The 24,406-nt window shown below is 36.5% G+C and overlaps 1 protein-coding gene across 2 annotated transcripts in view; it reads left to right on the top strand.

The window, feature by feature from the left end:
- LOC136878996 (centrosomal protein of 78 kDa) overlaps positions 1-24,406 on the top strand; it is a 411,354-nt gene that overhangs the window by 222,167 nt on the left and 164,781 nt on the right. For both annotated transcript variants that reach the window (XM_067152670.2, XM_067152679.2), the window contains exon 7: positions 21,659-21,819. In XM_067152670.2, the coding sequence (XP_067008771.1) occupies positions 21,659-21,819 (161 nt within the window). The remainder of the gene's footprint in view (positions 1-21,658; positions 21,820-24,406) is intronic.

Genomic DNA, 24,406 nt, shown 5'->3' on the forward strand with positions numbered 1-24,406 from the left:
ATTTACAGTAACCTGCACTGGTCGAATGCCCTCTAACACTTCATTTATTTTCTCTGTTGCTGTTTATTCTCTTCTTGAATATCTGTACATATTTTGGAAAAGGATCAAACACTACCCCTGGTAAACTGTTCCACTCCTTTACACCCTTCCCAATGAATGAAAATTTACCCCAGTCGCTTCTGCCAAAATTCCTTCTAATTTTATATTTGTGGTCTGTCCTGCTGATATAATTATTTTCCAACTGAAGCCTCTCACGGATATATCCCCATGCTTCTTCTCTTGTATAGGCTCTATATAAACCTATAAGTCTAGTTTTCTCCCTTCTCTTACTTAAAGTTTCCCACCCAAGTTCCTTTAACATTTCTGATACACTACTCTTTCAACGCCAACGGCCGTAGCCGTGTTGAAACACCGGATCCCGTGAGATCTACGAAGTTAAGCAACATTGGGTGTGGTCAGGAGTTGGATGGGTTGTCATGCGCTGTTGGTGACGGTAAGGGAATGGAGGAGCGGAAAGGAACTGGCCACCCTAACGCACGTAAACTCCGGCTCAGGAACACCTCTGCGGAGGTTCGGACCTGCCTTCGGGCAGAATAACCCTTACCTACTCTTTCTCCTGAAATCCCCCGTTACAAATCTTGCTGCTTTCCTCTGCACACCATCTATTTCTTTTATTAGGTATTCTTGGTGAGGATCCCAAACACTTTGCATATTCCAATAATGGACGAACCATACTTAAGTAACTTTTTTCTTTTAATTCTTTATTGTATCCTTTAAGTAGTCTCATTATGACATGTAACGATCTGTATGTTTTCCCAACAATGTCATCAACATGACCCTTCCAGTGCAGATTACTTTCAAATATCACACCTAAGTATTTGCACTTGCCATCTTTTGGGATAACTACCTCATCCAAAGTATATTCAAATTCAGTTTTAAAGTTCCTGTTTGTAAAAGTTGTAACAGTTGATTTGCCTCCATTAACCTTCATAATATTCTTCAACCCATTGTTGGATACTTTCAAGGTCCCTTTGTAATTCTGAACAATCCTCAATGTTATTTATTTCCCTATAAACAATTATGTCAAATATCATTTGAAAAAAACAGGAATTATGCCCCAAAAACCAACACAATTAAAAGAAGTCACCATAAATGGTAATCAAATCAAAATAGTAACTCAGTTTAAATATCTTGGAGAAGTAATAACACATAACCTAAATGAAAAAAATCTCAATCCAAATAAGAACAAATAGATTAGCTAAAGCACAAAAATTAACATGGGATATCTGAAAAAAGAAATGTCTATCAATAAATAAAAAAATAAAACACTACAACACAGTTATAAAACCGGAAGCTACATATGCAGCAGAAACACTCTTTTACCTGAATAAACAATCAAAGACTGCCAGACTTCACAAAATGAAAAGGAGGATTGGAAGAACCTGCATCAACAAAAAATACCAGAAAGATGGACAGTGACGGTTAATACCTAACAAAGTCGTGTACAAAGAGCTAGAACCCATTACAGATACTATGCGTAAGAGGAGACTGGGATTCTTTGGACATATCATGAGGATGCAGGATTCGAGACTTCTGAAACAACTAGTACAACACAATCTCGTCTCAAAAAATACCACAACAGGATGTAAATGGATCAGAGAAGTAAGAGAGGATCTGAAGGAAATAGGCCTTACAACAGAAGACACAACAAATAAGATAAAATTGAATACAAAACTCAAGAATACAAACCTTCGCTTTACCTTTACACAAAACAAATCAACAACACGCACATTTTCAACTGAGGAAAGGGCACGAAGATCGGAGCGTCTGAAGAAGTACTGGGAGGACTACAAAGCCCGAACAATCCCTTCAAAGAGACCTGAACGACGGACTGACTGAAGTGATCCTATGTGGTCTTAAAAGAAGAAGAAGAAGAAGAAGAAGAAGAAGAAGAAGAAGAAGAAGAAGAAGAAGAAGAAGAAGAAGAAGAAGAAGAAATAATTGTCATCTGTATACAATCGTATTTTTGATGTTATATTGTTCCCTAAATCATTTACGTATATTAAGAAAAGTAATGGACTGATTATACTACCCTGTGCAATTCTCTTCCAAACTTCCTCTTCCTGCGATACATTATTTCCTACTTTGACTTTCTGAACCCTTGAATTTAGAAATGTTTTTATCCAACGTGTAACCCTTACGTCCAGTCCTATTCCCTCCAATTCCTTTAATAATATTCCATGTTCCATTCTATCAAAGGCTTTGGAAAGATCTATGGCTATGCAATCTAACTGACCTACTGAATCCAATTTATCTGATATGTCCTGCTGAAATCCCACCAGTTGTGCCTCACAAGAAAATTTCTTTCTAAATTCATACTGGCTCCTCATGAACCAATTTTTATCATCACATATCCCTCTGATGTACTTTGATATTAAACTCTCCAGTATTTTACAAACTATACTGGTCAGGCTGATTGGTCTGTAGTTCTCTCGTTTCCTTTTATCACCCTTTCCTTTATAAATTGGTATTATTATAGATTTCTTCCATTCCTTTGGTATTACACTTTTATTTATGACATAGTCAAAGAGAAATTTTAAATAAGGCACTATGTACCACCCCATTGTCTTTAATACTTCCCCAGTAATTTGATCACTTCCTGCTGCTTTTCCTTGCTGAAGCAGTTGAATTTCTCTGAAAATATCTTCATTTGTGAATGAGAAGCTTCTTGTTTCCCTCTGTGTCTCTCCCTCTCTATCTTCTGTTTTGGTTTCCAACTCCTGACAATCATCTACTGAATCTCTGAATTCCCTACTAAATAGGTTTGCTTTTTTGAGTATCTGTTAAATAGTGTTCACCCCCTTCTCTCACCATTGTAGGAATTTGGATTCCTTTTCCTTTTTGATTCCTGATATATGAATACAGCTTTTTCCATTTCCCTTTGTGGTCATTACCCTCTTGAAGTATGCCATTCATATAATTCTCTTTTGCTTCCTTTTTCACTCTATTCAGTTTCCTCATTAGCTGTTTTCTAGTTTCTCTACTCTCCCTACCCTCTTTGATTTTCCTGTTTACTATTCTACATTTTCTTTTTAATTTTCTTATTTCCCTTGTATAATAAACACGGTCTGAGGTCATTTTACCCTTCTTAACAGATACAAATCTCTTCACTCCTTCCCAAATGATTCCTTTAAGTTTAGCCCAAAGTGTATCCACATTACTCCCTTCACTTATCCAACAACTGAATTGTGATTTAAGGTAAGTCAATTTTTCAACTTTAGTTTTTCTGTACAATTTATTATCTTCTGCGACCCTCTTATTAAGCCGCTTTGGCACCAGTCCTAAATCTATTACTACAAACTTATGGTCACTTATCCCTTCAATTACCTCAGTTTTATCAACAATTTCCCATGGTATAACCAAGAATACATCTAGTAAGTTATTGAGACGAGTCGGTTCTTGTACTAATTGTGTAAATCCTCCCTCCCAAATGAACTTATTTGCCAGTTTCTGTTCATGGGCTTCACTTGCAGCTCCATTCCATTCAACTTCAGGCAAATTTAGATCTTCCCCAATTATTACCATATCATTATTATTGTTTTTATGAGTATAATAATCTATTATTTTCTCAAATATTTCCATGTCTTTCCTCTCGTCCAGGCCTGTATGTTCCTATAATTCCCACCTCCTTCATATTATCACAAACTAATTTTATCCCTAATATTTCATCCCTTTCATCGGTAAACCATTCGTGTGAACAATAAGTTTCCTTCACCAGAATAAACACCTCCTCCCTTTTTACCTCCTTCGTCTCTACGATAGACTGTGTACCCTTCTGGAAATACTTCTCTATTACCCACCCCTTCTCTCAACCACGATTCCACTCCTATCACCACATCAGTCTCATAATATTCCATCAATGTACCAAATTTTAATTGTTTATTTACTACACTTTGACAGTTTACCAAGAGCAATCTCAGACCCCCTTCCTTCCTAAAACTTGACTGTTGCAATTGGGTAACTTGAAATTCCTTACTTTCCTGAGTTTCATTTTCTAGTTGACTGAGCCAGCTTGAAGTACAGCTGGCTCTTTCTACGAGTTTTCCAGGTCAGTATTATAACTCAAGGGAGTTGCCTGTTTTACAGTACATATCTTAAGATTAATAAAATCTAGAACAATCTTTGCTAACTTTTGTTTTGTAGTGAAAGTGCCTCACAGGCATGATTTGAGTAGAGACTCGTGTGTGAACATTGAAGTGGACAAGGTCAGTTCAGATATTGTTAAAATTTGTTAACATTTTCGGAATAATCAGGTTATTGAATGTAGCAGTTTTGAGAGATACTGTTATACAAAACATGGCCTCCATCTAAACAATTCAGGTAAACGCTTCCAAAGCATAATCTTGAATCAATGATGCTTGTTGCCTAAAGGGGTCCAAAATCCAGGTCATCGGCCCCTCATAATGGTACTTGTCGCTAGTAAAGTACAACCATGGCATTTGTCATGTTGCGGTACTACTTAAAAAAAAAAAAAAAAAATAATTGTGTTGGGTGAATGTGTCGATTTCCTGTATAATTTATAGACGAAATTCTCTTGCTCTCTCATAATAGTGACATCTAAAAAGTTATGGAATTATTTACCTCATCCTCAATGATAAACTTGAGGTTTTTATATCATGAATTAAGATAGTGAAGAATATGTCTGACTTCATGGCTGCTTAGTCAGCATTGAGGCCTTCGTCCAGAGGGTCCTGGGTTCGATTCCCCGCTTTTCCCATACCTGTGCGGTGGCGGGTGCGAACTGTGCCGCACATGTGAATACGGGCCTGTTTTACGGCTGGATGCCCTTCCCGACGCCAACTCTACTTGAACGGATGTAGTTAATCACTATTGCATATTTCTGTAGTGGTTAGTAGTGTGGTGTGTTGTCTGAATATGAAGAGGAGGGTGTTAGCACAACACAAATACCCAGTCCCCAAGCCAGAAGTATTAATCACCCGGAATTCTTGTGATCACGATTGTACCATAAAGTGTGAGTCTACGCTACTTTTGAGTAGTACTGCAACATGACAAATACCATGGTTGTACTTTATTAGTGACAAGTACCATGATGAGGGGCCGATGACCTGGATTTTGGACCCCTTTAGGCAACAAGCATCATTGATTCAAGATTGTGCTGTGGAAGCAGTCCCTTGGTAAGTAATACTATTGTTTTAAGATAGTTTCGGGGAAGATGGGGCATTGCGGGTCGGATCCACTAATTGTTTTAAGTTCATATTCATTGTTCATTGTCGTCTTTTTGAATTCTAGTCAGTGGATCCATTTAGGAATTTTTTTAACTTCCGGTAAGTTATTGTGAGTTGGATCTGCTGATTATTTTAAATTCATTTTCATTCATTCATTCTTCATCGTTATGCTTTGAATTCTGGACAATGGATGAATTTTTGACTTTTAACTTGTTGTTACATTTCGTACAATTAGGGACTGATGACCTAGATGTTAGGCCCCTATTAACAAGAGGCATCATCATCATCGTCGTCATTGTCTTTTAGAATTCGCCTATTGCAGTACTTTTCAAGAAATGAGCGATATTCCAGCACCTGAAGTTTTTTCCACAGAATGTTTGTAGCTCTCACTGCCCAGCACATTTCTTCTTCTTCTTCTTTGTCGTTTAGGCCTACTGAGGACCACGGGGCTCGTATCTACTCTTGGGTAAAGTTGTTGCCCAGCACATTTATTTTTAAAACTTTATTTTTGAACTTGTCTGTCCCATTTTAGTTAAGAGTAACTGCTTAGAAGGACACGATGTTTGTTTGAATGCAATGCACAATATATCGATGGTACACAACAAAAGTGACACAAGTCAAAAAAGTGCCATTTTGAGTTAAAAAGTGGAACACGTTGCTCTCACTGCATATTTTTACATAGAAAAACACCATAAATCTATCTATAAAATTTTCCACTAGATGGGAGTAATGTTGTTTTTCCGCCGGAAGAATCACGACTGGCTGTTATCTCGAATAACGTCACATCTCACTTGAGGTCTGGGAGCGGAAGCGAGAACATCGCAACTGTGTCGAGAAGAAAGTCATATCTCAAGTTGTGACAATATAATAATAGTTTATTATCAAGAAAAATGACATATTTCGAGTTAAGCCGCTTTTAATGATAAGGTAAGCCTAACACAACACATTTTTTTTTTCATCATCGTAAATTATTTTTAGTTAAGATATTTTTCTACAATATAATGATACCTACTGTGACATATTTTGAATTGTGTCATTTTTCAGTATAAACAGAGCATTGCTGTGGGAATATTTCGCAGTATACTTTGAACTTTTTAACACATTCCCTCATAGTTCTTATATGAAATTCTGCGATGCTGGTATGTATATTTCAAGTTGCTCGTGCTTTCTTTCATTTTGTTTCCTAGTAAGCCATCAGATATTATGAGCAATGGCGTCCCAGCGCACAAGAGTTATCCTGATGCTGGTAGAATGAAATGTGATCATTTGGAAGGCAATGGTGGGTCAACTGATAAGAACTTTGAGTGGACAACTCTGACACCAGTAGATCCAAGAAGAGACGTTACATCAGCATTTCATCAAGCAGGTTAGTGAAAGGAATTACCTACGTATGTAGTTTAAAATATTCATAATCTGTATTTTTATTTTATCTGATGTTTCCTTATAAATATATAATGTAAATTAGATTCATTGCAAAGCATGGTTTTCGGCTAACATTTCAGATTAGATTTTAAACATTGTTTCAGATGCCACTGGAATTACTTCAGTCGCTGAGTCAACAGTACTAGTGTCGCATTGTGGACCACAGATTCAACAGACTTCAGACACTACTGACCCATTCAAAGACAAAGTGGCTTTGCCATCACCACAACAAGGTTAGATCATCTACCTTGTTTAGATATTCTTCCTTGTAAATCAATGAATCAGAATCGTACATCTCGTCTGATGATGACATTCAAGATCCTACCTACAACGGACAAACTAGTTCATCCTCTTCGTCTGCAGGAGCGGAATCTGAAGAAGACCCTGCTGTGGAGGTTAATGCTGACGCAGAAAAAAAATTAAGGAAAAGACGGGCAAGACCACTGGAGTGAAAGAAACCATTAGCAAAGCAGTACAGGAAATCTGGAAGGGAGTATGTATGCAGTTCCGGGAGTGGAAAAGTCCTTAAAAAGACAATGGGAGGAAGTTGTAGTGACAAATGCAGTTTGAAATGCAGTACAAAAATTAAAGAAGAAGACCACCAGAAGATATTTGATGAATATTGGAATTTGGGAGACTTACAAAGGCAACTTGAGTTCCTTCTCTTCAATATAGAGAGTATTTCTCCTAAGAACAGATACATCAGAGAAAGTAGTCACCGCTCAAATAATAACGCATTTTATTTTACTGTTGTAGAAAAAAAGATCAGAGTTTGTAAAACTTATTTTAAAAGCACACTGGACATAACAGACAGGCCAATACGAACAGTATTACAAAATAAGAGTTGTGCAACGGGTGGAATACTTGATTCAGACCTCAGAGGCAAACACGGTAAGCATCACCACATTGCTGATGATGTAAAAGAAGGATTACGTCACCACATTAATTCAATTCAATTCCAAGGATTCGAAAAGATTCGAAGAGAGAATACATTGAAGGTAGTAGAACAATAGCGGACCTGCACAGAGCTTATGTTGATCAATGCAAGAAGAAGAAGAATCTGTCATTTGCAAATTACTTAATGTACTCCAGGATTTTTAATAATGATTTTAATATTTCGTATTTAAACAGAAAAAGGATATGTGTGAAGACTGCCTGATGTTCATAAATGCTTCGGAAGAAGAAAAACAGGAACAGAAGGAAAAAGACAACTGACACTTACTAGAAAAGGACCTATCACGCACGGAAAAAGATAATGATAAGAAAAGTGTGAGCAGCAATTTAATTGTCGCTGTATATGATTTACAGGCAGTACTTCAGTGTCCCAGGTGTGATGCCTCCAGTTTTTACTACACTTCAAAAATCAACATTTTCATTTTTACGATATTTGAGCTTCAGTGTAATACAGTCCAATGTTTCATATGGGATGAGACCGAAGAGAACCGGGGTGCTAATGAAATCGGAACTTGTGTCTTGAGATATCTTGAAGGTTCAGAAGAGAGAGTTAAAAACACAGAGAGCAAAAAACTGGATGTAATATTCTATTCAGATAACTGTTGCGGCCAGCAAAAAGATTGCTTCATCTTTTCAATGTATTTGTTTGCTGTGAATAACTATACCATTTATAAACTCTATTATACACAAATTTTTGGTTAAAGGACATAGCCAGAATGAAGGCAATAGTGCACATGCAAGCATTGAACGTGAGGTAACAAAATCTCTAAAATCTGGACCCATTTATGTTCCACAGCAATATATCACACTAATTCGTACAGCCAAAAAGACGGGGAAACCTTACCAAGTCACTGAAATGAACTATGAAACGTTCTCTGTCTTAAAGGACTTGACATGTAAAATAGGTCTAAATGTCCTATAAACTGAAGATGAAAATGAACACGTGACCATTAGTCGCATCTCAGCAATTCGATTTGAAGGAAAGAATCCTGAAAAAATTATTTTCAAAACTTCTTATGCAGATATGGAGTTTCGTGCTATTGCAGTAAGGAAGACGCGATCAAGTTCTACTTCAAACATCCAGTTGAAGGCAGTGTATAATAACAAACTGATCAAAGAAACTAAAAAACAGGACTTGTTAAAATTGATGTCGAAAAATGTAATTCCTAAATCTTATTCGTATTATTATAATAGCTTTTAGTTAAAGATTTGGTGATTACTGCAATTATGTGCCAATGCAATTGTGCTGTTAGAGTTCCTCTATAATTATTTATGTAGGAAACGACAGCTGTCGTCAGTCTGGTTTTAAAAATGTTTTCTGTATTAACACTAGGCTTATTACAGTATTATGTTGTGTTCCTACATTACCAATTGACATCTTATTTTAGTTTTCACTGTAAATTTTTAATGTATATTGCACATTAAAATTCCAAAATGTTAGGAAAAGAATTATTTATGCATTTGATTACTAATATATCAAGATAAAATTGTCATATAGTCCTAGCATTATTTTCCAGAAAAGTGTCATATATCGAAGAAGGGTACATTTTATTGATATGTACAAGGGTTGAATAACACCTGACGTTCAACTATCCACGGTTTCCTAAACCCTATGTTATATTAAGTCTTTCTTGATCATAGGAATAACCAATTTTACGAAAGAGGAAAAGGAACTCGCTCTCAAAGCATGACAAATCTTTAAGTGGCTCTCCTGAAAAATGATGTATTTTGACTTGTGTCACTTTTCTTGTGTCCCATCGATATATTTTGGTCATGTTGTGACTTCATGGAACACCCTATAATTTCGTTACCCACTTGGCACGTTACCACTTTCCCGTCCGCTGGAAAACATTTTTCAGTACTAGACCAGATCTTAGTTTCAATGCAGGATTAGATGTAACTGGAACCATTTCAACAAGTCAACTTTACATAAGTTAACAGGCTAAGCAGAACACCTATAGTATACACTCGTCAGCCATCATAACCTTACAAATGATTGGTGACAGAGTTGACACACTCGGACCCAGCGTATTTCACAGACAAAAGGTTGGAAATCCAAATTTTAGAGGAAGTATTCTCTTAAGCCAACTTTAGCAATTGGAGTAGGCCTATCTTCTAAACAAATGAAATTCAGCGATTATTTTACTAGAGTCTGAAAAATAAAATGAACTGAAACTTTTTAATATTTTAAATAATTACCGAGATATGTACCAAAATGTTATGTTCTTCACACAATATGTAAAGTATGTAATATTACTAATAATACGTAAAAATATGTAAAATGAAACCCAAGTATAACCATGTCAGAAAGGAGTGGAATATGTAATTACTAGAGCCCGGATTTCCATGCACTATCAAATCTCAAAATATGCATGAATTCATGCACTATCAAATGACAAAACATGCACAATAAACTTTGTTATATTTTCATTTCCTTTTGAAACACTGTACAGAAACTAATTTCTCCACATTTTCTTCATTTAAGTTCTTTCGTTTATCTGATAGAATTTTCCTGAACACACAAAATTACCTTTGTACGTCAGAAGAAGTGACAGTTTCATATTTAAATGAAGACATTTAGGACGTAGTATATCTGAAGGTATCTCTTTTAAAAAATTAACTTAGAAATTCCTTTCCCTCAATCCATTTAGACACGAGGTCTCTTCGTAGCCTTTTAACAGGTGGCATGACACCAACACTTCCCAGCACAGTCCAACACTAAATTACAATTTGAAGCATGTAAGTGTGCTGCTTTTCAACTCACTTCTTTTCTCAGACTATTTTGGCTTCAGATGTGTGACCAGTGAGAGTTCGGAGTTTGGGGTAGGACAATCCAGGAAAACAAAACAGGATTCAGTGCAAAACCAAGGTTGGTAAGCTGCTGTCTCAGTAACGTGGCATCACAGAAGTGTGATTCAAGTTTTGATTTCTTCATCTAACATAGACAAAAAAAAAAAAAAAAAAAAGCCATCATTTAGTAATGCACAATTTAGGGTTCAGTTTTCACGGCACGCCTTATTTCTAAGGATTAGAGCATTCGACGTGGGTCTTCCCGCTTGTGTCACTGTTTACTCCAGCAAGAGATAAGAAAGTGCTTGGCTAACTGGATTACAAAAATTCTATGCATCTAACTTTAGTTGTCAAGTAGTATACTAGTTTCGGTCCTATAAGGACCATCATCAGCCTAGCCTAGATACAATGTAAAATTCATATTCCTAAAACAGAGTAGCGTGGAAAGATGAAAGATGGAATGAAAGGATGGGAAAGTGGTGGAAAGATATACATACATAAGATGTTGTTAAATGAATTGTAGTGAGTATGACAAAGCTATGTTAAAAAGTGACAAATAAAATCTAATGTAAATGTCTCATTAAAATTAATCATAAGATAAAAAGAAGGCACTGGTTGACAATTATTCTTATGTTGCACATCTAAAAATTGAATAAAGTCTGAAGTAAACAAAGTCCAGTGTTTGTGATAAGTTCTAGAATTCAACATAAGCGCAGAGGGAATAATTAGTCCAATAAGTCCAGAAAAAGGTTAATGTTGACAAAGTTGTTGGACATATCTTGTGGAACAGTGAAATCTTGCCGTATTCTAATGAGGCAGTCCAAATTCAATAGGAACCAAAAGAACCTGGAGAAAAGAAAGTTTGAGTTAACGCTAAGGATTAAAATGAGGGAACGAACCGATGGAAAAATATAAAACAAACATTGAGAACTCACCATGCTCAGTGTGAAACAAGCTTGCCAGTTTGAGGGCAACTAACAGAATGATAGCCGCATGAAGTAGAACAGCAGAGGCCTGAGGGAGGGGCGAAGAAAGGTGTGAGCAGGGAAGGTGGGGAAATGGGGAGTGGTTTATGGCGGGGTAGGCGAGAGGGAAGGTGATGGTGTTTGTGTTGACGGGGGACCTTTAATTGATTTAAAGAAGGAATGGTGAGTTCTCAATGTTTGTTTTGTATTTTTTCATTGGTTCGTTCCCTCGTTTTATTCCTTAGTGTTAACTCAAACTTTCTTTTCTTCAGGTTCTTTTGGTTCCTATTGAATTTGGACTGCCTCATTAGAATACGGCAAGATTTCATTGTTCCACAAGATATGTCCAACAACTTTGTCAACATTAACCTTTTTCTGGACTTATTGGACTAATTATTTCCTCTGCGCTTATGTTGAATTCTAGAACTTATCAGAAACACTGGACTTCATTTACTTCAGACTTTATTCGATTTTAAATGTGCAACATAAGAATAATTGTCAACCAGTGCCTTCTTTTTATCATATGATTAATTTTAACGAGACATTTATATAAGATTTTATTTGTCACTGTTTAACATAGCTTTGTCATACTCGCTACAATTCATTTAACATCATCTTATGTATGTATATCTTTCCACCACTTTCCCATCCTTTCATTCCGTCTTTCATCTTTCCACGCTACTCTGTTTTAGGAATATGATTTTTACATTGTATCTAGGCTAGGCTGATGATGGTCCTTATAGGACCGTAACTAGTACCTTACAACATCACATTGTAATGTTTTTTTAAACATCACAAGATTGTAAAGTATTGAAAAGGTTGATCATAAATTTGTAATTATTTTTACGTATAGTCTTTACTCAATACGGAACCAACTATGAAATTTATAACTTTGACTGATGACGCCAGCCAGGCAAAACAGAAAGCCTTTCAATATCTAGGCATTAAACTAAAAATAGCCAAGATATGTAAAGATACAGATTTCCTTAAGCAGTGTATTCAGTTTGATTTAACGCCAAATTTCTTAAGAAATAACCAAAATAAACACTGTATCATGTCACAAACTATTAAAACTCAAACTAGGACTAATAAAATCTGGTTGAAGGATGAAATCAAATTTCTGTACAGGAAAAAATCATTCCTTAATTACAAACTATACGAGTCTCACCTTGCAGCAACAAAACTGTTATCTAATGCACACTGGACACACTTCTTCCAACTGGTTGAGGACAAATTTCTCAAAGACTTAACCAGGAAACAACATAATTTGGAAAATAAGTTAGAAAAATTAAAGAGATCAAAATTGCGCGACAATCAAATTAGACACCTTAGCAGACCAGTAGATGCTTGTAATCAGTTCCATCCACCTGTAACCAATTTATCCAAAACTCCCCTAAGTGTGAACGAAGAAGTAATTTTAGCCAAGGGACCTAAACACAACTGGCCCAATTTGAACACAATTAGTTCAACTGTCACAATGATAACAGAATCGGAACTAGGTATCTCAAAAATGCCATTAGATACACAAGATGAATTAAGATATGAGATTAAAAAGAAGCTCAACCTTCTTTCTCACAATAATTTATCCACTTTCCCTGCCAATACTAGTAACAAGAAAGCACAAGCTGATCAGAATCTTCTACATGCCCTTAATAAGAAAATAAAAGACAATGATCTAATTGTGACTAAGGCCGATAAAGGCAACACAACTGTAATTATCGATAAGAAAGAATATACCAGTAAAACGTCAGATTTTTCATTCTTTTTCCATAATTAAAAAAGACCCCACACAAAAAGTCCAAAGACTCCTCAAACAAACTTTAAAAAACACCTCTTTCCTGCTTACTGAACATGAAAAAAGTCAGCTCATAAGTATGAACCCGGGACTTCCTACGGCCAGAGCTCTTCCTAAGATACATAAGGCCGGTGTTCCCATTTGACCAATCATTAATTTTAGACCGAGCCCCTTGTATAAAACTTCACAATTCATCCGAAAGTTCCTAAGTAAAAATTACGTTTTCTTATCCAAGAACTCTATTAAAAATACATACTAATTAATAGACAAACTAAACAACTTCAGCATGCAACCAGACTACTCACTTCACTCTTTTGATATTGTAAATATGTACCCTAGCGTCCAGATCTCCAAAGTAATTCCCATCATTGAAAATAACCAATATAAAAATAGTCATTTGTGCAAATTAGAAATTCAGGATTTTATTACGCTGCTTAAATTTGTCACTTTACAATGGCGAAAAATGAAAGTATCCTCCTATTCAATACATCATATATTCCGTCATTAGACGGAGTAAACAAGTTCAGACATGTTTCGGCTCGTTTGAGCCATCTTCAGTGAAAAAATTAGGGGGGTTGGAATAATTTACATAATATGAGTTGAAAAAATGCTAAAAAACTTAATGAAAGCGCGACCGAGACCGTCACTTTAAGAAGGCCACACCATTCGAGTTTTAGAAGTCAGTGAGTAAACTAACATCCTCTTGAAACATTCATTCCTTATATTTGCCAAACAAACCCACCTCCATCTCTCCAACTCAACATCCCCTCCCTTCCTCAAACCAGCCCTGCACCTCCCTTCCCCCTCCGCTCCTTCCAACCTAACAAACACAGCCAACCAACAATAGACTCGATCACGCGACCGAGACCGTCACTTTAAGAAGGCCACACCATTCGAGCTTTAGAAGTCAGCGAGTAAACTAACATCCTTTTGAAACATTCATTCTTTATATTTGCCAAACAAACCCACCTCCATCTCTCCAACTCAACACCCCTCCCTTCCTCAAACCAGCCCTGTACCTCCCCTTCCCCCTCCGCTCCTTCCATCCTAGCAGACACAGCCGAACCAACAATAGACTCGATCACGCGAACGAGACCGTTACTTTGAGAAAGCCAGGCCACTAGAGAGGACAACCACCTACTGCACACCGTAAGTTTAAGCTTTCTTCACAACCATTCCACACTTTTTACTTATCAACCCATGTTTCTCATACAACCTCATTTTTTCCATTACAGACTAGAACTTCATTGACGGTTTCCACTAGATTACTACAATTTACTATGCATCTGTCTTCTACCTAACACAGCTTCTCATATTTTTTATATGCGGCCCGTCCGACCCCTCTATAATAAGGCAAAACACCAGCCAACATTATGAAACAATAATGAAGAAAGGGACCGCTAGATTGAGAAGATATTAAGAATGCTGCTATTTCTGAAGCCTTAAATTTAAGGTGTTTTTTCTCCTTATCACAGGCTTTTCGCCTGCAAGTTAATTCAGGCTTGGTTTCTCTCAAAATGTTTGCTCCCGCTCTCCTCCTGACCATTTTGATGTGATGGGTTTCCACTAGGATTTTGACAGCGATTTCAAACTGTTTTGTCGTTTTTATAAACTAATAATTTGTAAACTATGAGGTCCACAACCTCACCATGTGCTACTATTATTCATTTCCATCTGCATCATTTGTTTTCTCATTCCCTTGTTTCTTAGGTTAACGCAGTTTTTTAGTATCAATTATTATTTCAAATTAACTCCTGTATCACTGAATTTTGTTGCAATAAGTTGTTTTTTGCTCTGCATATTGATGTAAATATTGTATATTTGTGCTATTTGTTTCCGTCTAGGCTCTCTTTTGTTTGTTTTTTCATTTGCGCTTTCATTATGTTTTTTAGCATTTTTTCAACTCATATTATGTAAATTATTCCAACCCCCCTAATTTTTTCACTGAAGATGGCTCAAACGAGCCGAAACATGTCTGAACTTGTTTACTCCCTCTAATGACGAAATATATGATGTATTGAATAGGAGGATACTTTCATTTTTCGCCATTGTAAAGTGAAAACCGTCAATACGGAATGATTCTAATATCTTGTAATGGAAATGCCATCCAGGCAAAGAAGAAAGCCAACCTTTATTGCAATCTCAAAATAAAGGTCGCCAAATTAGGGCAAGACTTACGTTTTTTGAAAAAATGCTTGATTAATGACATAACCCCCAATTTTCTAAAGTTTACCAAGAAAACTCACAGAAATACAGCAAAAACTCCCGCGACTCAACTTAAAACCGATAAAATCTGGATTAAAGAGGAAATCAAATTTCTCCATAAAAAGAAATCTCTCCTGAACCACAAACTATATGAAACTCATTTAGAAGTTTCCACTCTCCTTTGCCCCCTCGAATGGACGTCCTTTCAATTCCACGTCTCCAACAAACTTAACCTCACTTTGTTAAAGAAACAAAACACACTTGACAAGAAATGGAATGCTCTTTCAAAAACAAAAACAATACTTAGCAAACATAACAACTCAAATAACACAAGGTCTAATGATTTTCACCAACCTGTAGTAAACTTAAGTAAAATCATTCTTGATGCCGATGATCTTGATGTGCTGAGCAAGGGACCTAAACATAATTTGGGGTAATCCTTCTAACCATGATAATTTAATTTCCACCATAGCTGAATCTGAATTGGCCATTAATAAATTACCAATTAATATACAAGAAGAGGTCCGATATGAAGTCAAACACAAGCTATCTTCCATCCTCAATCAACAACAAACCATTAAACCCAACACAGTGCACGTAGCTAAAGTAAACAAACTTAAGAAAAAAGTGAAACAAAACGACTTAATTATAACAAAAGCCGACAAAGGAAATGCTACCGTAATCATGGACAAAAGTGACTATGTTAATAAAGCACACACGTTTTTACAGACAACAACTTCATAACCTCTAAAAAAGATCCAACTAATAAAATACAAAGAGACCTAAAAACCATCATCAAGAACATTTCATTTCTGTTTAATGACCTTGAAAAATCCAAAATGATTATCATGAATCCGAAACTTCCCACAGCCAAAGCGCTACCCAAGATCCACAAAACAGACATCCCCATAAGACCCATTATCAATTTCAGAAACAGTCCGACCTATGAAGTATCTCGTTTCATTCACAAATTCCTCAAGTCACACTATCGTTTTCAAGCCAACACATCAGTAAAGAACTCCTTAGAATTCTGCAATAAGATCAAACACTTTAATTTATCCAAACACCACACTCTTCATTCTTTTGATATTACTAACATGTACGCTAATGTTCCCGTTAACAGCACCGTACAATTGATCAAAAACAATCTCTCCAAATTCAGCAATTTAAGTATAGGCGAAATAGATGAATTTATTCGAATTCTGGAATTTACTTTGAACAACAATTTCTTCACTTTCAATAATGTCATTTACCAACAGATAGGTCTTCCCATGGGGTCACCAGCTTCAGGAATCCTTGCAGACATCTACATTGATCATTTAGAACATTCTCACATCATTGGCAAGATCAATGGCATTCAACACTGGACACGCTTTGTAGATGACACCTTTGTTATTTTAGATTCCCACGTTACCAACAGCAACACAGTACTTGGATTTCTCAACTCTATTGACCCACATATAAAATTCACCATAGAGTCAGAAAACAATAAAGCCCTTAATTACCTGGACTTAACCATTATGCGCAACAGCAACAACACTTTATCCTTCAATATATACAGGAAACCCACCCACACCATCAATACCATCCATCAGACCTCTGTGCACCCAGACATACATAAAAAAGCAGCTTACAATAGCATGGTCCTCAGAGCATTAACTATCCCTTTATCTCGCAAGAATTTCAAAAAAGAAATTAATACCATCTACAACATTGCAGAACACAATGGTTACAATAGAACCTTCATCAGCAGAATCATCAATAGATACAAAAGCAGACCCAAGACTACCCTAGTAAAAGATTCTGCTCCAAAAAAAAAATTTTCCACATTCACTTTCAATAATAGTAGCATTTACAAAATTTCTAATATTTTCAAGAAACACAGCATCAAAATAGCTTACAGAACCTCCCACACCAACTCCAAACTCATTTTCAATCCACACACTGTCAACAATAACAATAGCAACATCAACAACAAATATTTGAACTCCGGAGTTTACAAATTAAAGTGCCAATCCTGTAATTCCAGCACATAGGTCAAACAGGCCGCAATTTTGTCATAAGATACGCCGAACATCGCAACGCTCTCAAATATAATCGTTTTTCAGCTATGAGCGAACACCATAAAACATCCAGCCACGAATACACTTCAATAGACAAAGACCTGAAGATCTTGCATTATGAGCAAAAAGGCACCTTGCTCAACATTCTCGAGAGCATCCACATCGATTTAGATCAGTTTATGAACCCCACTCACAATTTAAATGAAGTCAGCGAGAAAAAGAACATTCTACTTGAAACATTCATTCCATACATTTGTCAGAATTTCCATAACACAAACAAAACCCCACCTCCATCTCCCCGACTCACCACCACTCCCCCCCCCCTCCTCACACCACCCCCCCACCCCCCTCCGCTCCTTCCAACCTAGCAAACACAGCCAACCAACAATAGACTCGATCACGCGACCGAGACCGTCACTTTAAGGAGGCCACACCATTCGAGTTTTAGAAGTCAGTGAGTAAACTAACATCCTCTTGAAACATTCATTCCTTATATTTGCCAAACAAACCCACCTCCATCTCTCCAACTCAACATCCCCTCCCTTCCTCAAACCAGCCCTGCACCTCCCTTCCCGCTCCGCTCCTTCCAACCTAACAAACACAGCCAACCAACAATAGACTCGATCACGCGACCGAGACCGTTACTTTGAGAAAGCCAGGCCACTAGAGAGGACAACCACCTACTGCACACCGTAAGTTTAAGCTTTCTTCACAACCATTCCACACTTTTTACTTATCAACCCATGTTTCTCATACAACCTCATTTTTTCCATTACAGACTAGAACTTCATTGACGGTTTCCACTAGATTACTACAATTTACTATGCATCTGTCTTCTACCTAACACAGCTTCTCATATTTTTTATATGCGGCCCGTCCGACCCCTCTATAATAAGGCAAAACACCAGCCAACATTATGAAACAATAATGAAGAAAGGGACCGCTAGATTGAGAAGATATTAAGAATGCTGCTATTTCTGAAGCCTTAAATTTAAGGTGTTTTTTCTCCTTATCACAGGCTTTTCGCCTGCAAGTTAATTCAGGCTTGGTTTCTCTCAAAATGTTTGCTCCCGCTCTCCTCCTGACCATTTTGATGTGATGGGTTTCCACTAGGATTTTGACAGCGATTTCAAACTGTTTTGTCGTTTTTATAAACTAATAATTTGTAAACTATGAGGTCCACAACCTCACCATGTTGCTACTATTATTCATTTCCATCTGCATCATTTGTTTTCTCATTCCCTTGTTTCTTAGGTTAACGCAGTTTTTTAGTATCAATTATTATTTCAAATTAACTCCTGTATCACTGAATTTTGTTGCAATAAGTTGTTTTTTGCTCTGCATATTGATGTAAATATTGTATATTTGTGCTATTTGTTTCCGTCTAGGCTCTCTTTTGTTTGTTTTTTCATTTGCGCTTTCATTATGTTTTTTAGCATTTTTTCAACTCATATTATGTAAATTATTCCAACCCCCCTAATTTTTTCACTGAAGATGGCTCAAACGAGCCGAAACATGTCTGAACTTGTTTACTCCGTCTAATGACGGAATATATGATGTATTGAATAGGAGGATACTTTCATTTTTCGCCATTGTAAAGTGAAAACCGTCAATACGGAATGATTCTAATATCTTGTAATGCTTAAATTTGTTGTAAACAATACCTTTTTCACGTTCAATGGCACCATCTACCAAAAGAACGGTCTGGCAATGGGTTCACCGGCCTCAGGTATTCTCGCAGAAATTTATTTGGACTTTCTTGAGAACAATAAAATTAACAACAAATTTGATAATATCCTTTTTTGGGCCAGGTACGTCGATGATGTCCTGGTAGTTATAAATGAGAACCTAGATGACGCCCACACCACACTTCAAGCACTAAACATCATTGACCCTCATATTAAATTTACTTTAGAGTCAGAAACAGAACAAAAGATCAATTTTCTAGACCTTACTATTAATAAACACCCGGAATCTTTAAGCTATAAAATTGATAGAAAACCCACCCAGTCAGCCATCACAATTCGACAGGATTCAGCTCACCCCCACCCTCACAAAAAAGCAACATATATTAGCCTGGTTCACAGAGCATTCAATGTACTCATGATTAAGAAAGATCTTCATATTGAACTGAACACCATCCGTAGCATAGCTAGATTCAATGGCTTCAACAGCCATTTCATAGAAAGCATCATCAATAAACATAAGTTTTGCCCCAAAACCACACTTAAAAAAGAACCACCTAAACATGATTCCTTTTCCACTTTTACTTTCATCAATGGAATTCATAAGATCACTAATATTTTTAAGAAAAAAAGGCGTAAAAATAGCTTTCAAAACCAACAACAACAATACACACATTTTACATAATATATCACACATTAATAAACAGGTATTCGAAGCCAGGTGTCTACAGGCTTAAATGTAATGCCTGCTCTAATATTTCTTACATAGGCCAAACCGGTAGGAGTTTTAATATCAGATACTTGGAATATTTCAATGAAGTTAAATATAACAAGTTTTCAGCTATCGGCCAACATATGGTCGACTATAATCACAAGTTTACGAACATCGAGTTGGACATGGATATCCTCGAAATAGCTAATAAAGACCCTCTACTCAATATAATAGAGAATTTTTACATATATATGGACCAATACTTTATACGCTAATTACAATATCAATGAAATAACCGAGAAGCCTAATATTTTATTCGACCTTTTCATCACTTACTTCAGAAAAAGCAAATTAGTTGATCAAAATTCCTTCTTTAAATCAATTAAAGGTCCCACGTCAACACAAACACCATCACCTTCCCTCTCGCCTACCCCGCCATAAACCACTCCCCATTTCCCCACCTTCCCTACTCACGCCTTTCTTTGCCCCTCCCTCAGGCCTCTGCTGTTCTACTTCACGCGGCTATCATTCTGTTAGTTGCACTCACACTGGCAAGCTTGTTTCACATTGCGCATGGTGAGTTCTCAATGTACATTTTTCATCGGTTCGTTCCCTCATTTTAATCCTTAGCATTAACTCAAACTTTCTTTTCTCCAGGTTCTTTCGGTTCCTATTGAATTTGGACTGCCTCATTAGAATACGGCAAGATTTCATTGTTCCACAAGATATGTCCAACAACTTTGTCAACATTAACCTTTTTCTGGACTTATTGGACTAATTATTCCCTCTGCGCTTATGTTGAATTCTAGAACTTATCACAAACACTGGACTTTGTTTACTTCAGACTTTATTCAATTTTTAGATGTGCAACATAAGAATAATTGTCAACCAGTGTCTTCTTTTTATCTTATGATTAATTTTAACAAGCCATTTACATCAGATTTTACTTGTCACTGTTTAACATAGCTTTGTCATACTCACCACAATACATTTAACAACATCTTATGTATGTATATCTTTCCACCACTTTCCCATCCTTTCATTCCGTCTTTCATCTTTCCACGCTATTCTGTTTTAGGAATATGGTTTTTTACATTGTATCTAGGCTAGAGTGATGATGGTCCTTATAGGACCAAAACTAGTACCTTGCAACATCACATTGTAATGTTTTTTTAAACATCACATGATTGTAAAGTATTGAGAAGGTTGATCATAAATTTGTATTTATTTTTCGTGTAGTCTTTACTCAATACGGAACCAACTATGAAATTTATAACTTTGACTGTCAAGTAGTATGCCAAGAATACATTTTCTTTCTCTCTCACTGTTAGACAACATTGACGTACAGTCCCGAATTCTGCAAACCAATATTCAAAAAATGCACTATCATGCAAGTTATTATAATATATGTGTCAAAGTCAGAAGAAAAGTCATATAATCCAATATAAATGTCCAATTATTCGCTATTAAATCCAAAATTTTCAAAACATGCATTATGCATGAATTTTCACCCAAAAAGGCCAAAACATGCAAACATGCACTGAAAAAGTACGGTTATTGGAATTTATTAGTCATAAAACTAATATTTGCAAAGTTTAAAAAGTGTAACCAGCTTATTTAGGAACATGCATTTGCATGGAAATCTGGACTCTAGTAATTACATAAGAATCTGGGCCTATTTATGATGTGTCTGACTGTATCATGTTCAGTTCAATATTTCTTCCATATAGGCTAATATTCTGCCATGGGTACCAATTCTACCTATAATGTATGTTATTATTGAAACTCTCATTTGATGATTTATTTTTGTTCTTTTTGCAGTATCAGTGGATCAGTTTAGATCCACAGTTAATGAAGAAGCCGTCATCGTGTTCACTTGCATCAAAACCAAGTTTTTACTCCTGTAGAAGTATTAGATCCTCTATACATCCACCTGTATTTAGACCACCAGTTAGTAATGTCTCAAAATCTACTCTTAACAGGTAAGATGGACTTGGTTTTATAGTTCTGGGATCTGATTGATGATGACAGACATTCCAACTCCCCCTTTTTAAGTGGAAGACTCCATATTTTTGGTCCTTCCTCCCTCCCGATCGCAGAGACTTATCTCCCGATTTTGAGATCAGATTGAGTATTCCTGTCTTTTTTTATTTTTTATTATTTTAAATCCCACGTTTTTACTCATTCTTTAAGTAGCTAAAGAGAATTGATTTTCAGTGGACACTGGCGAGACATTTGCAATCAGCTGGTGGTGTTCTTAAATATGATAGAACCTCTAATGTATTGCTTTTTATTTTATCATTTCCACATAGCAATGCTGACTGTGAGACTATATTCTAGCATATTTACAAGGACAAAAATTTAATTCAGATCAAAGCTTCCCAAAAAAAGGAGTCTTAAAGAAATAAACCTTAAAATCCGTTCAACAAAGCCAGTGCTTTGAGAATAAATCTAGTTCAGAAATTTATGAAGTGGCCTAAGACAGTTACAATGATGAGTCATTGTTCTAAAGCTCAGATACATGCAGTATTTCAGTAATTATAAATAAATAAATTAATTAATTAAAAAGAGAAATTGCATAATTGAGCAGAGTAACGTGTTAAATATTCTTCAGAGTTACGTCATCAGTTATGTGCCGCAACATGTCGGGATATGCTGCAAAAAAAAAAAAAAAAAAAAAAAAACCTGATTTTTTTACTTTTTAAGGTTGTGATGATGATGATGATGATGATGATTGTGGTGGTGGTGGTGGTGGTGGTGTTATATACCGGAGTGCTCTGATTTGAAACTTTCTTAAATAGATTAGACACATTACTATTTTTTATTATAAAGACAATGGTTACATTTATGGCAATTTTTTTCTAGGACATCATCATTTGATCTATTTAAGGATTTAGCCTAGTCTGCCTGATGGCCATGATCGTTAAGGCATGGTCTGACACCATGTTTAGCTGGTTCGAGTCTTGTTGATCGAAACAATTTCACCATCAGAATGTTGGGCATCAGGGTAGGAGAGGTGGTGGTGTACAATTATACATTATATTGGATGCTAGAAGTCTGGATTAAACACCAAACCTCTTCACATTGTTTTTGTGGAGTGAGGGCATATGATGCTGTTGATGGTGATTCATCCATCAGATGTGGACGTAAAGCCTTGAATAGCCTTGGTGCTATTCGACAGGAGTAGGCTATTTGCCATCACTGGGTTTTACTCACCCTTTCTACCATCATATATCAAGTCATTCATTTCATCTCATCTCATCTCATCTCATCTCATTAACTCCTCTGATGAGGTTGACATCAGGAAGGGCATCCAGTTGTAAAATAATGCTACAAAGATTCATCTTACTTCATACACAACCCCATAGAGAAACAGGACAAAGGTTGGATGTACATACATTTAAGGATTTTGTCAAACTGAAGCCATCACGGCCAAGATGGTATTAGGACTGTTAAAAGGATCTGAGGCCTCATTATACCAGAATGTAGAATTAATTGCAGAGTCAAATTGAGAGTGATGTTCAACAGCTATCAGGGTTTTAATTTAGAATCCAAATCCAAAAGACAGGGAGGACCTCTTCCCGAAGAGCACAAGGTGTTGGCTGTTGGGCTCAAGATATACTGGGAGGATGTTATAGCTGTGCTGGAAGAAGAACAAGTTCGACTGACATTGCCATAGAGGCTCAACTCTAGGGTGTTCTAGACCACTGTTAGCTCCAGATCAGTCAAATTTGAGTACAGATTTGTTTGTATGATTTTAAAAAAAGTCTCTTTCTGTGTACCTCATTAACTCTGGAGAAAATATTAGTACCTCTTGTTCTAATACAAGATCGGTTTACAAGTTCCATATTTCTCCAAATCCAAGACTATGTTTTTTCTCAGAATTAATGTGAAAAATCAAGGGTCGTCTTTCCTTGGTAATGTAACAGTAATGAGCACCACTGACAACTACCATGGTAACCATGCTCTTTCCCTTCACCCCACCGCCCCCCTTACCAATCATGCGCGCAGAACTTGACCCTCAATATCCACGCTACATCGCTAGTTGCGTCAGTCGAGTACAGTGCCTCCGTGTAACGTCACTGGTTCTCAGAAAATAGTAAAGACAGAATGACATTCTACTAGCCTCTACAAAAAAGTTTCTCAAATCTGCAGAATGGCATCACAGTATTAGGTCTACTCTCTTGAGCTAATTGCAAGGTGGACCATAATGTACTTCCGAGGCTCAGCTGCGCAGGAAATGTCATTCGAATTGGAATAGCAAGGATGAGACCCTTATAATTCATAGAAAGACCATGGTTACTCAGTGACAGATTTATAACACGTCTACTGTACCAGATGCTTAGTAAAAGTAACCGTTTTATAGACAGCAGAAATACTTTTGCAATAGATTGTCGTATTGTAAAGACACGTGGATTAGGTGTTGCTGGCAAATTTTCAACTGGTTCTCGTCGATATCATGATGACAATTTTAAGTTAATGGTTATTAGACACACACAAATGAAGAATATTCTGCAGCCGCAAGAAAGTTCGGCATAACTGAAGCCAGTGTTCAGCGTTAGCGTGAAG

The sequence above is a fragment of the Anabrus simplex genome, chromosome 1, assembly GCF_040414725.1.
Source record: "Anabrus simplex isolate iqAnaSimp1 chromosome 1, ASM4041472v1, whole genome shotgun sequence".
Classification (NCBI taxonomy): Eukaryota; Metazoa; Arthropoda; class Insecta; order Orthoptera; family Tettigoniidae; genus Anabrus; species Anabrus simplex.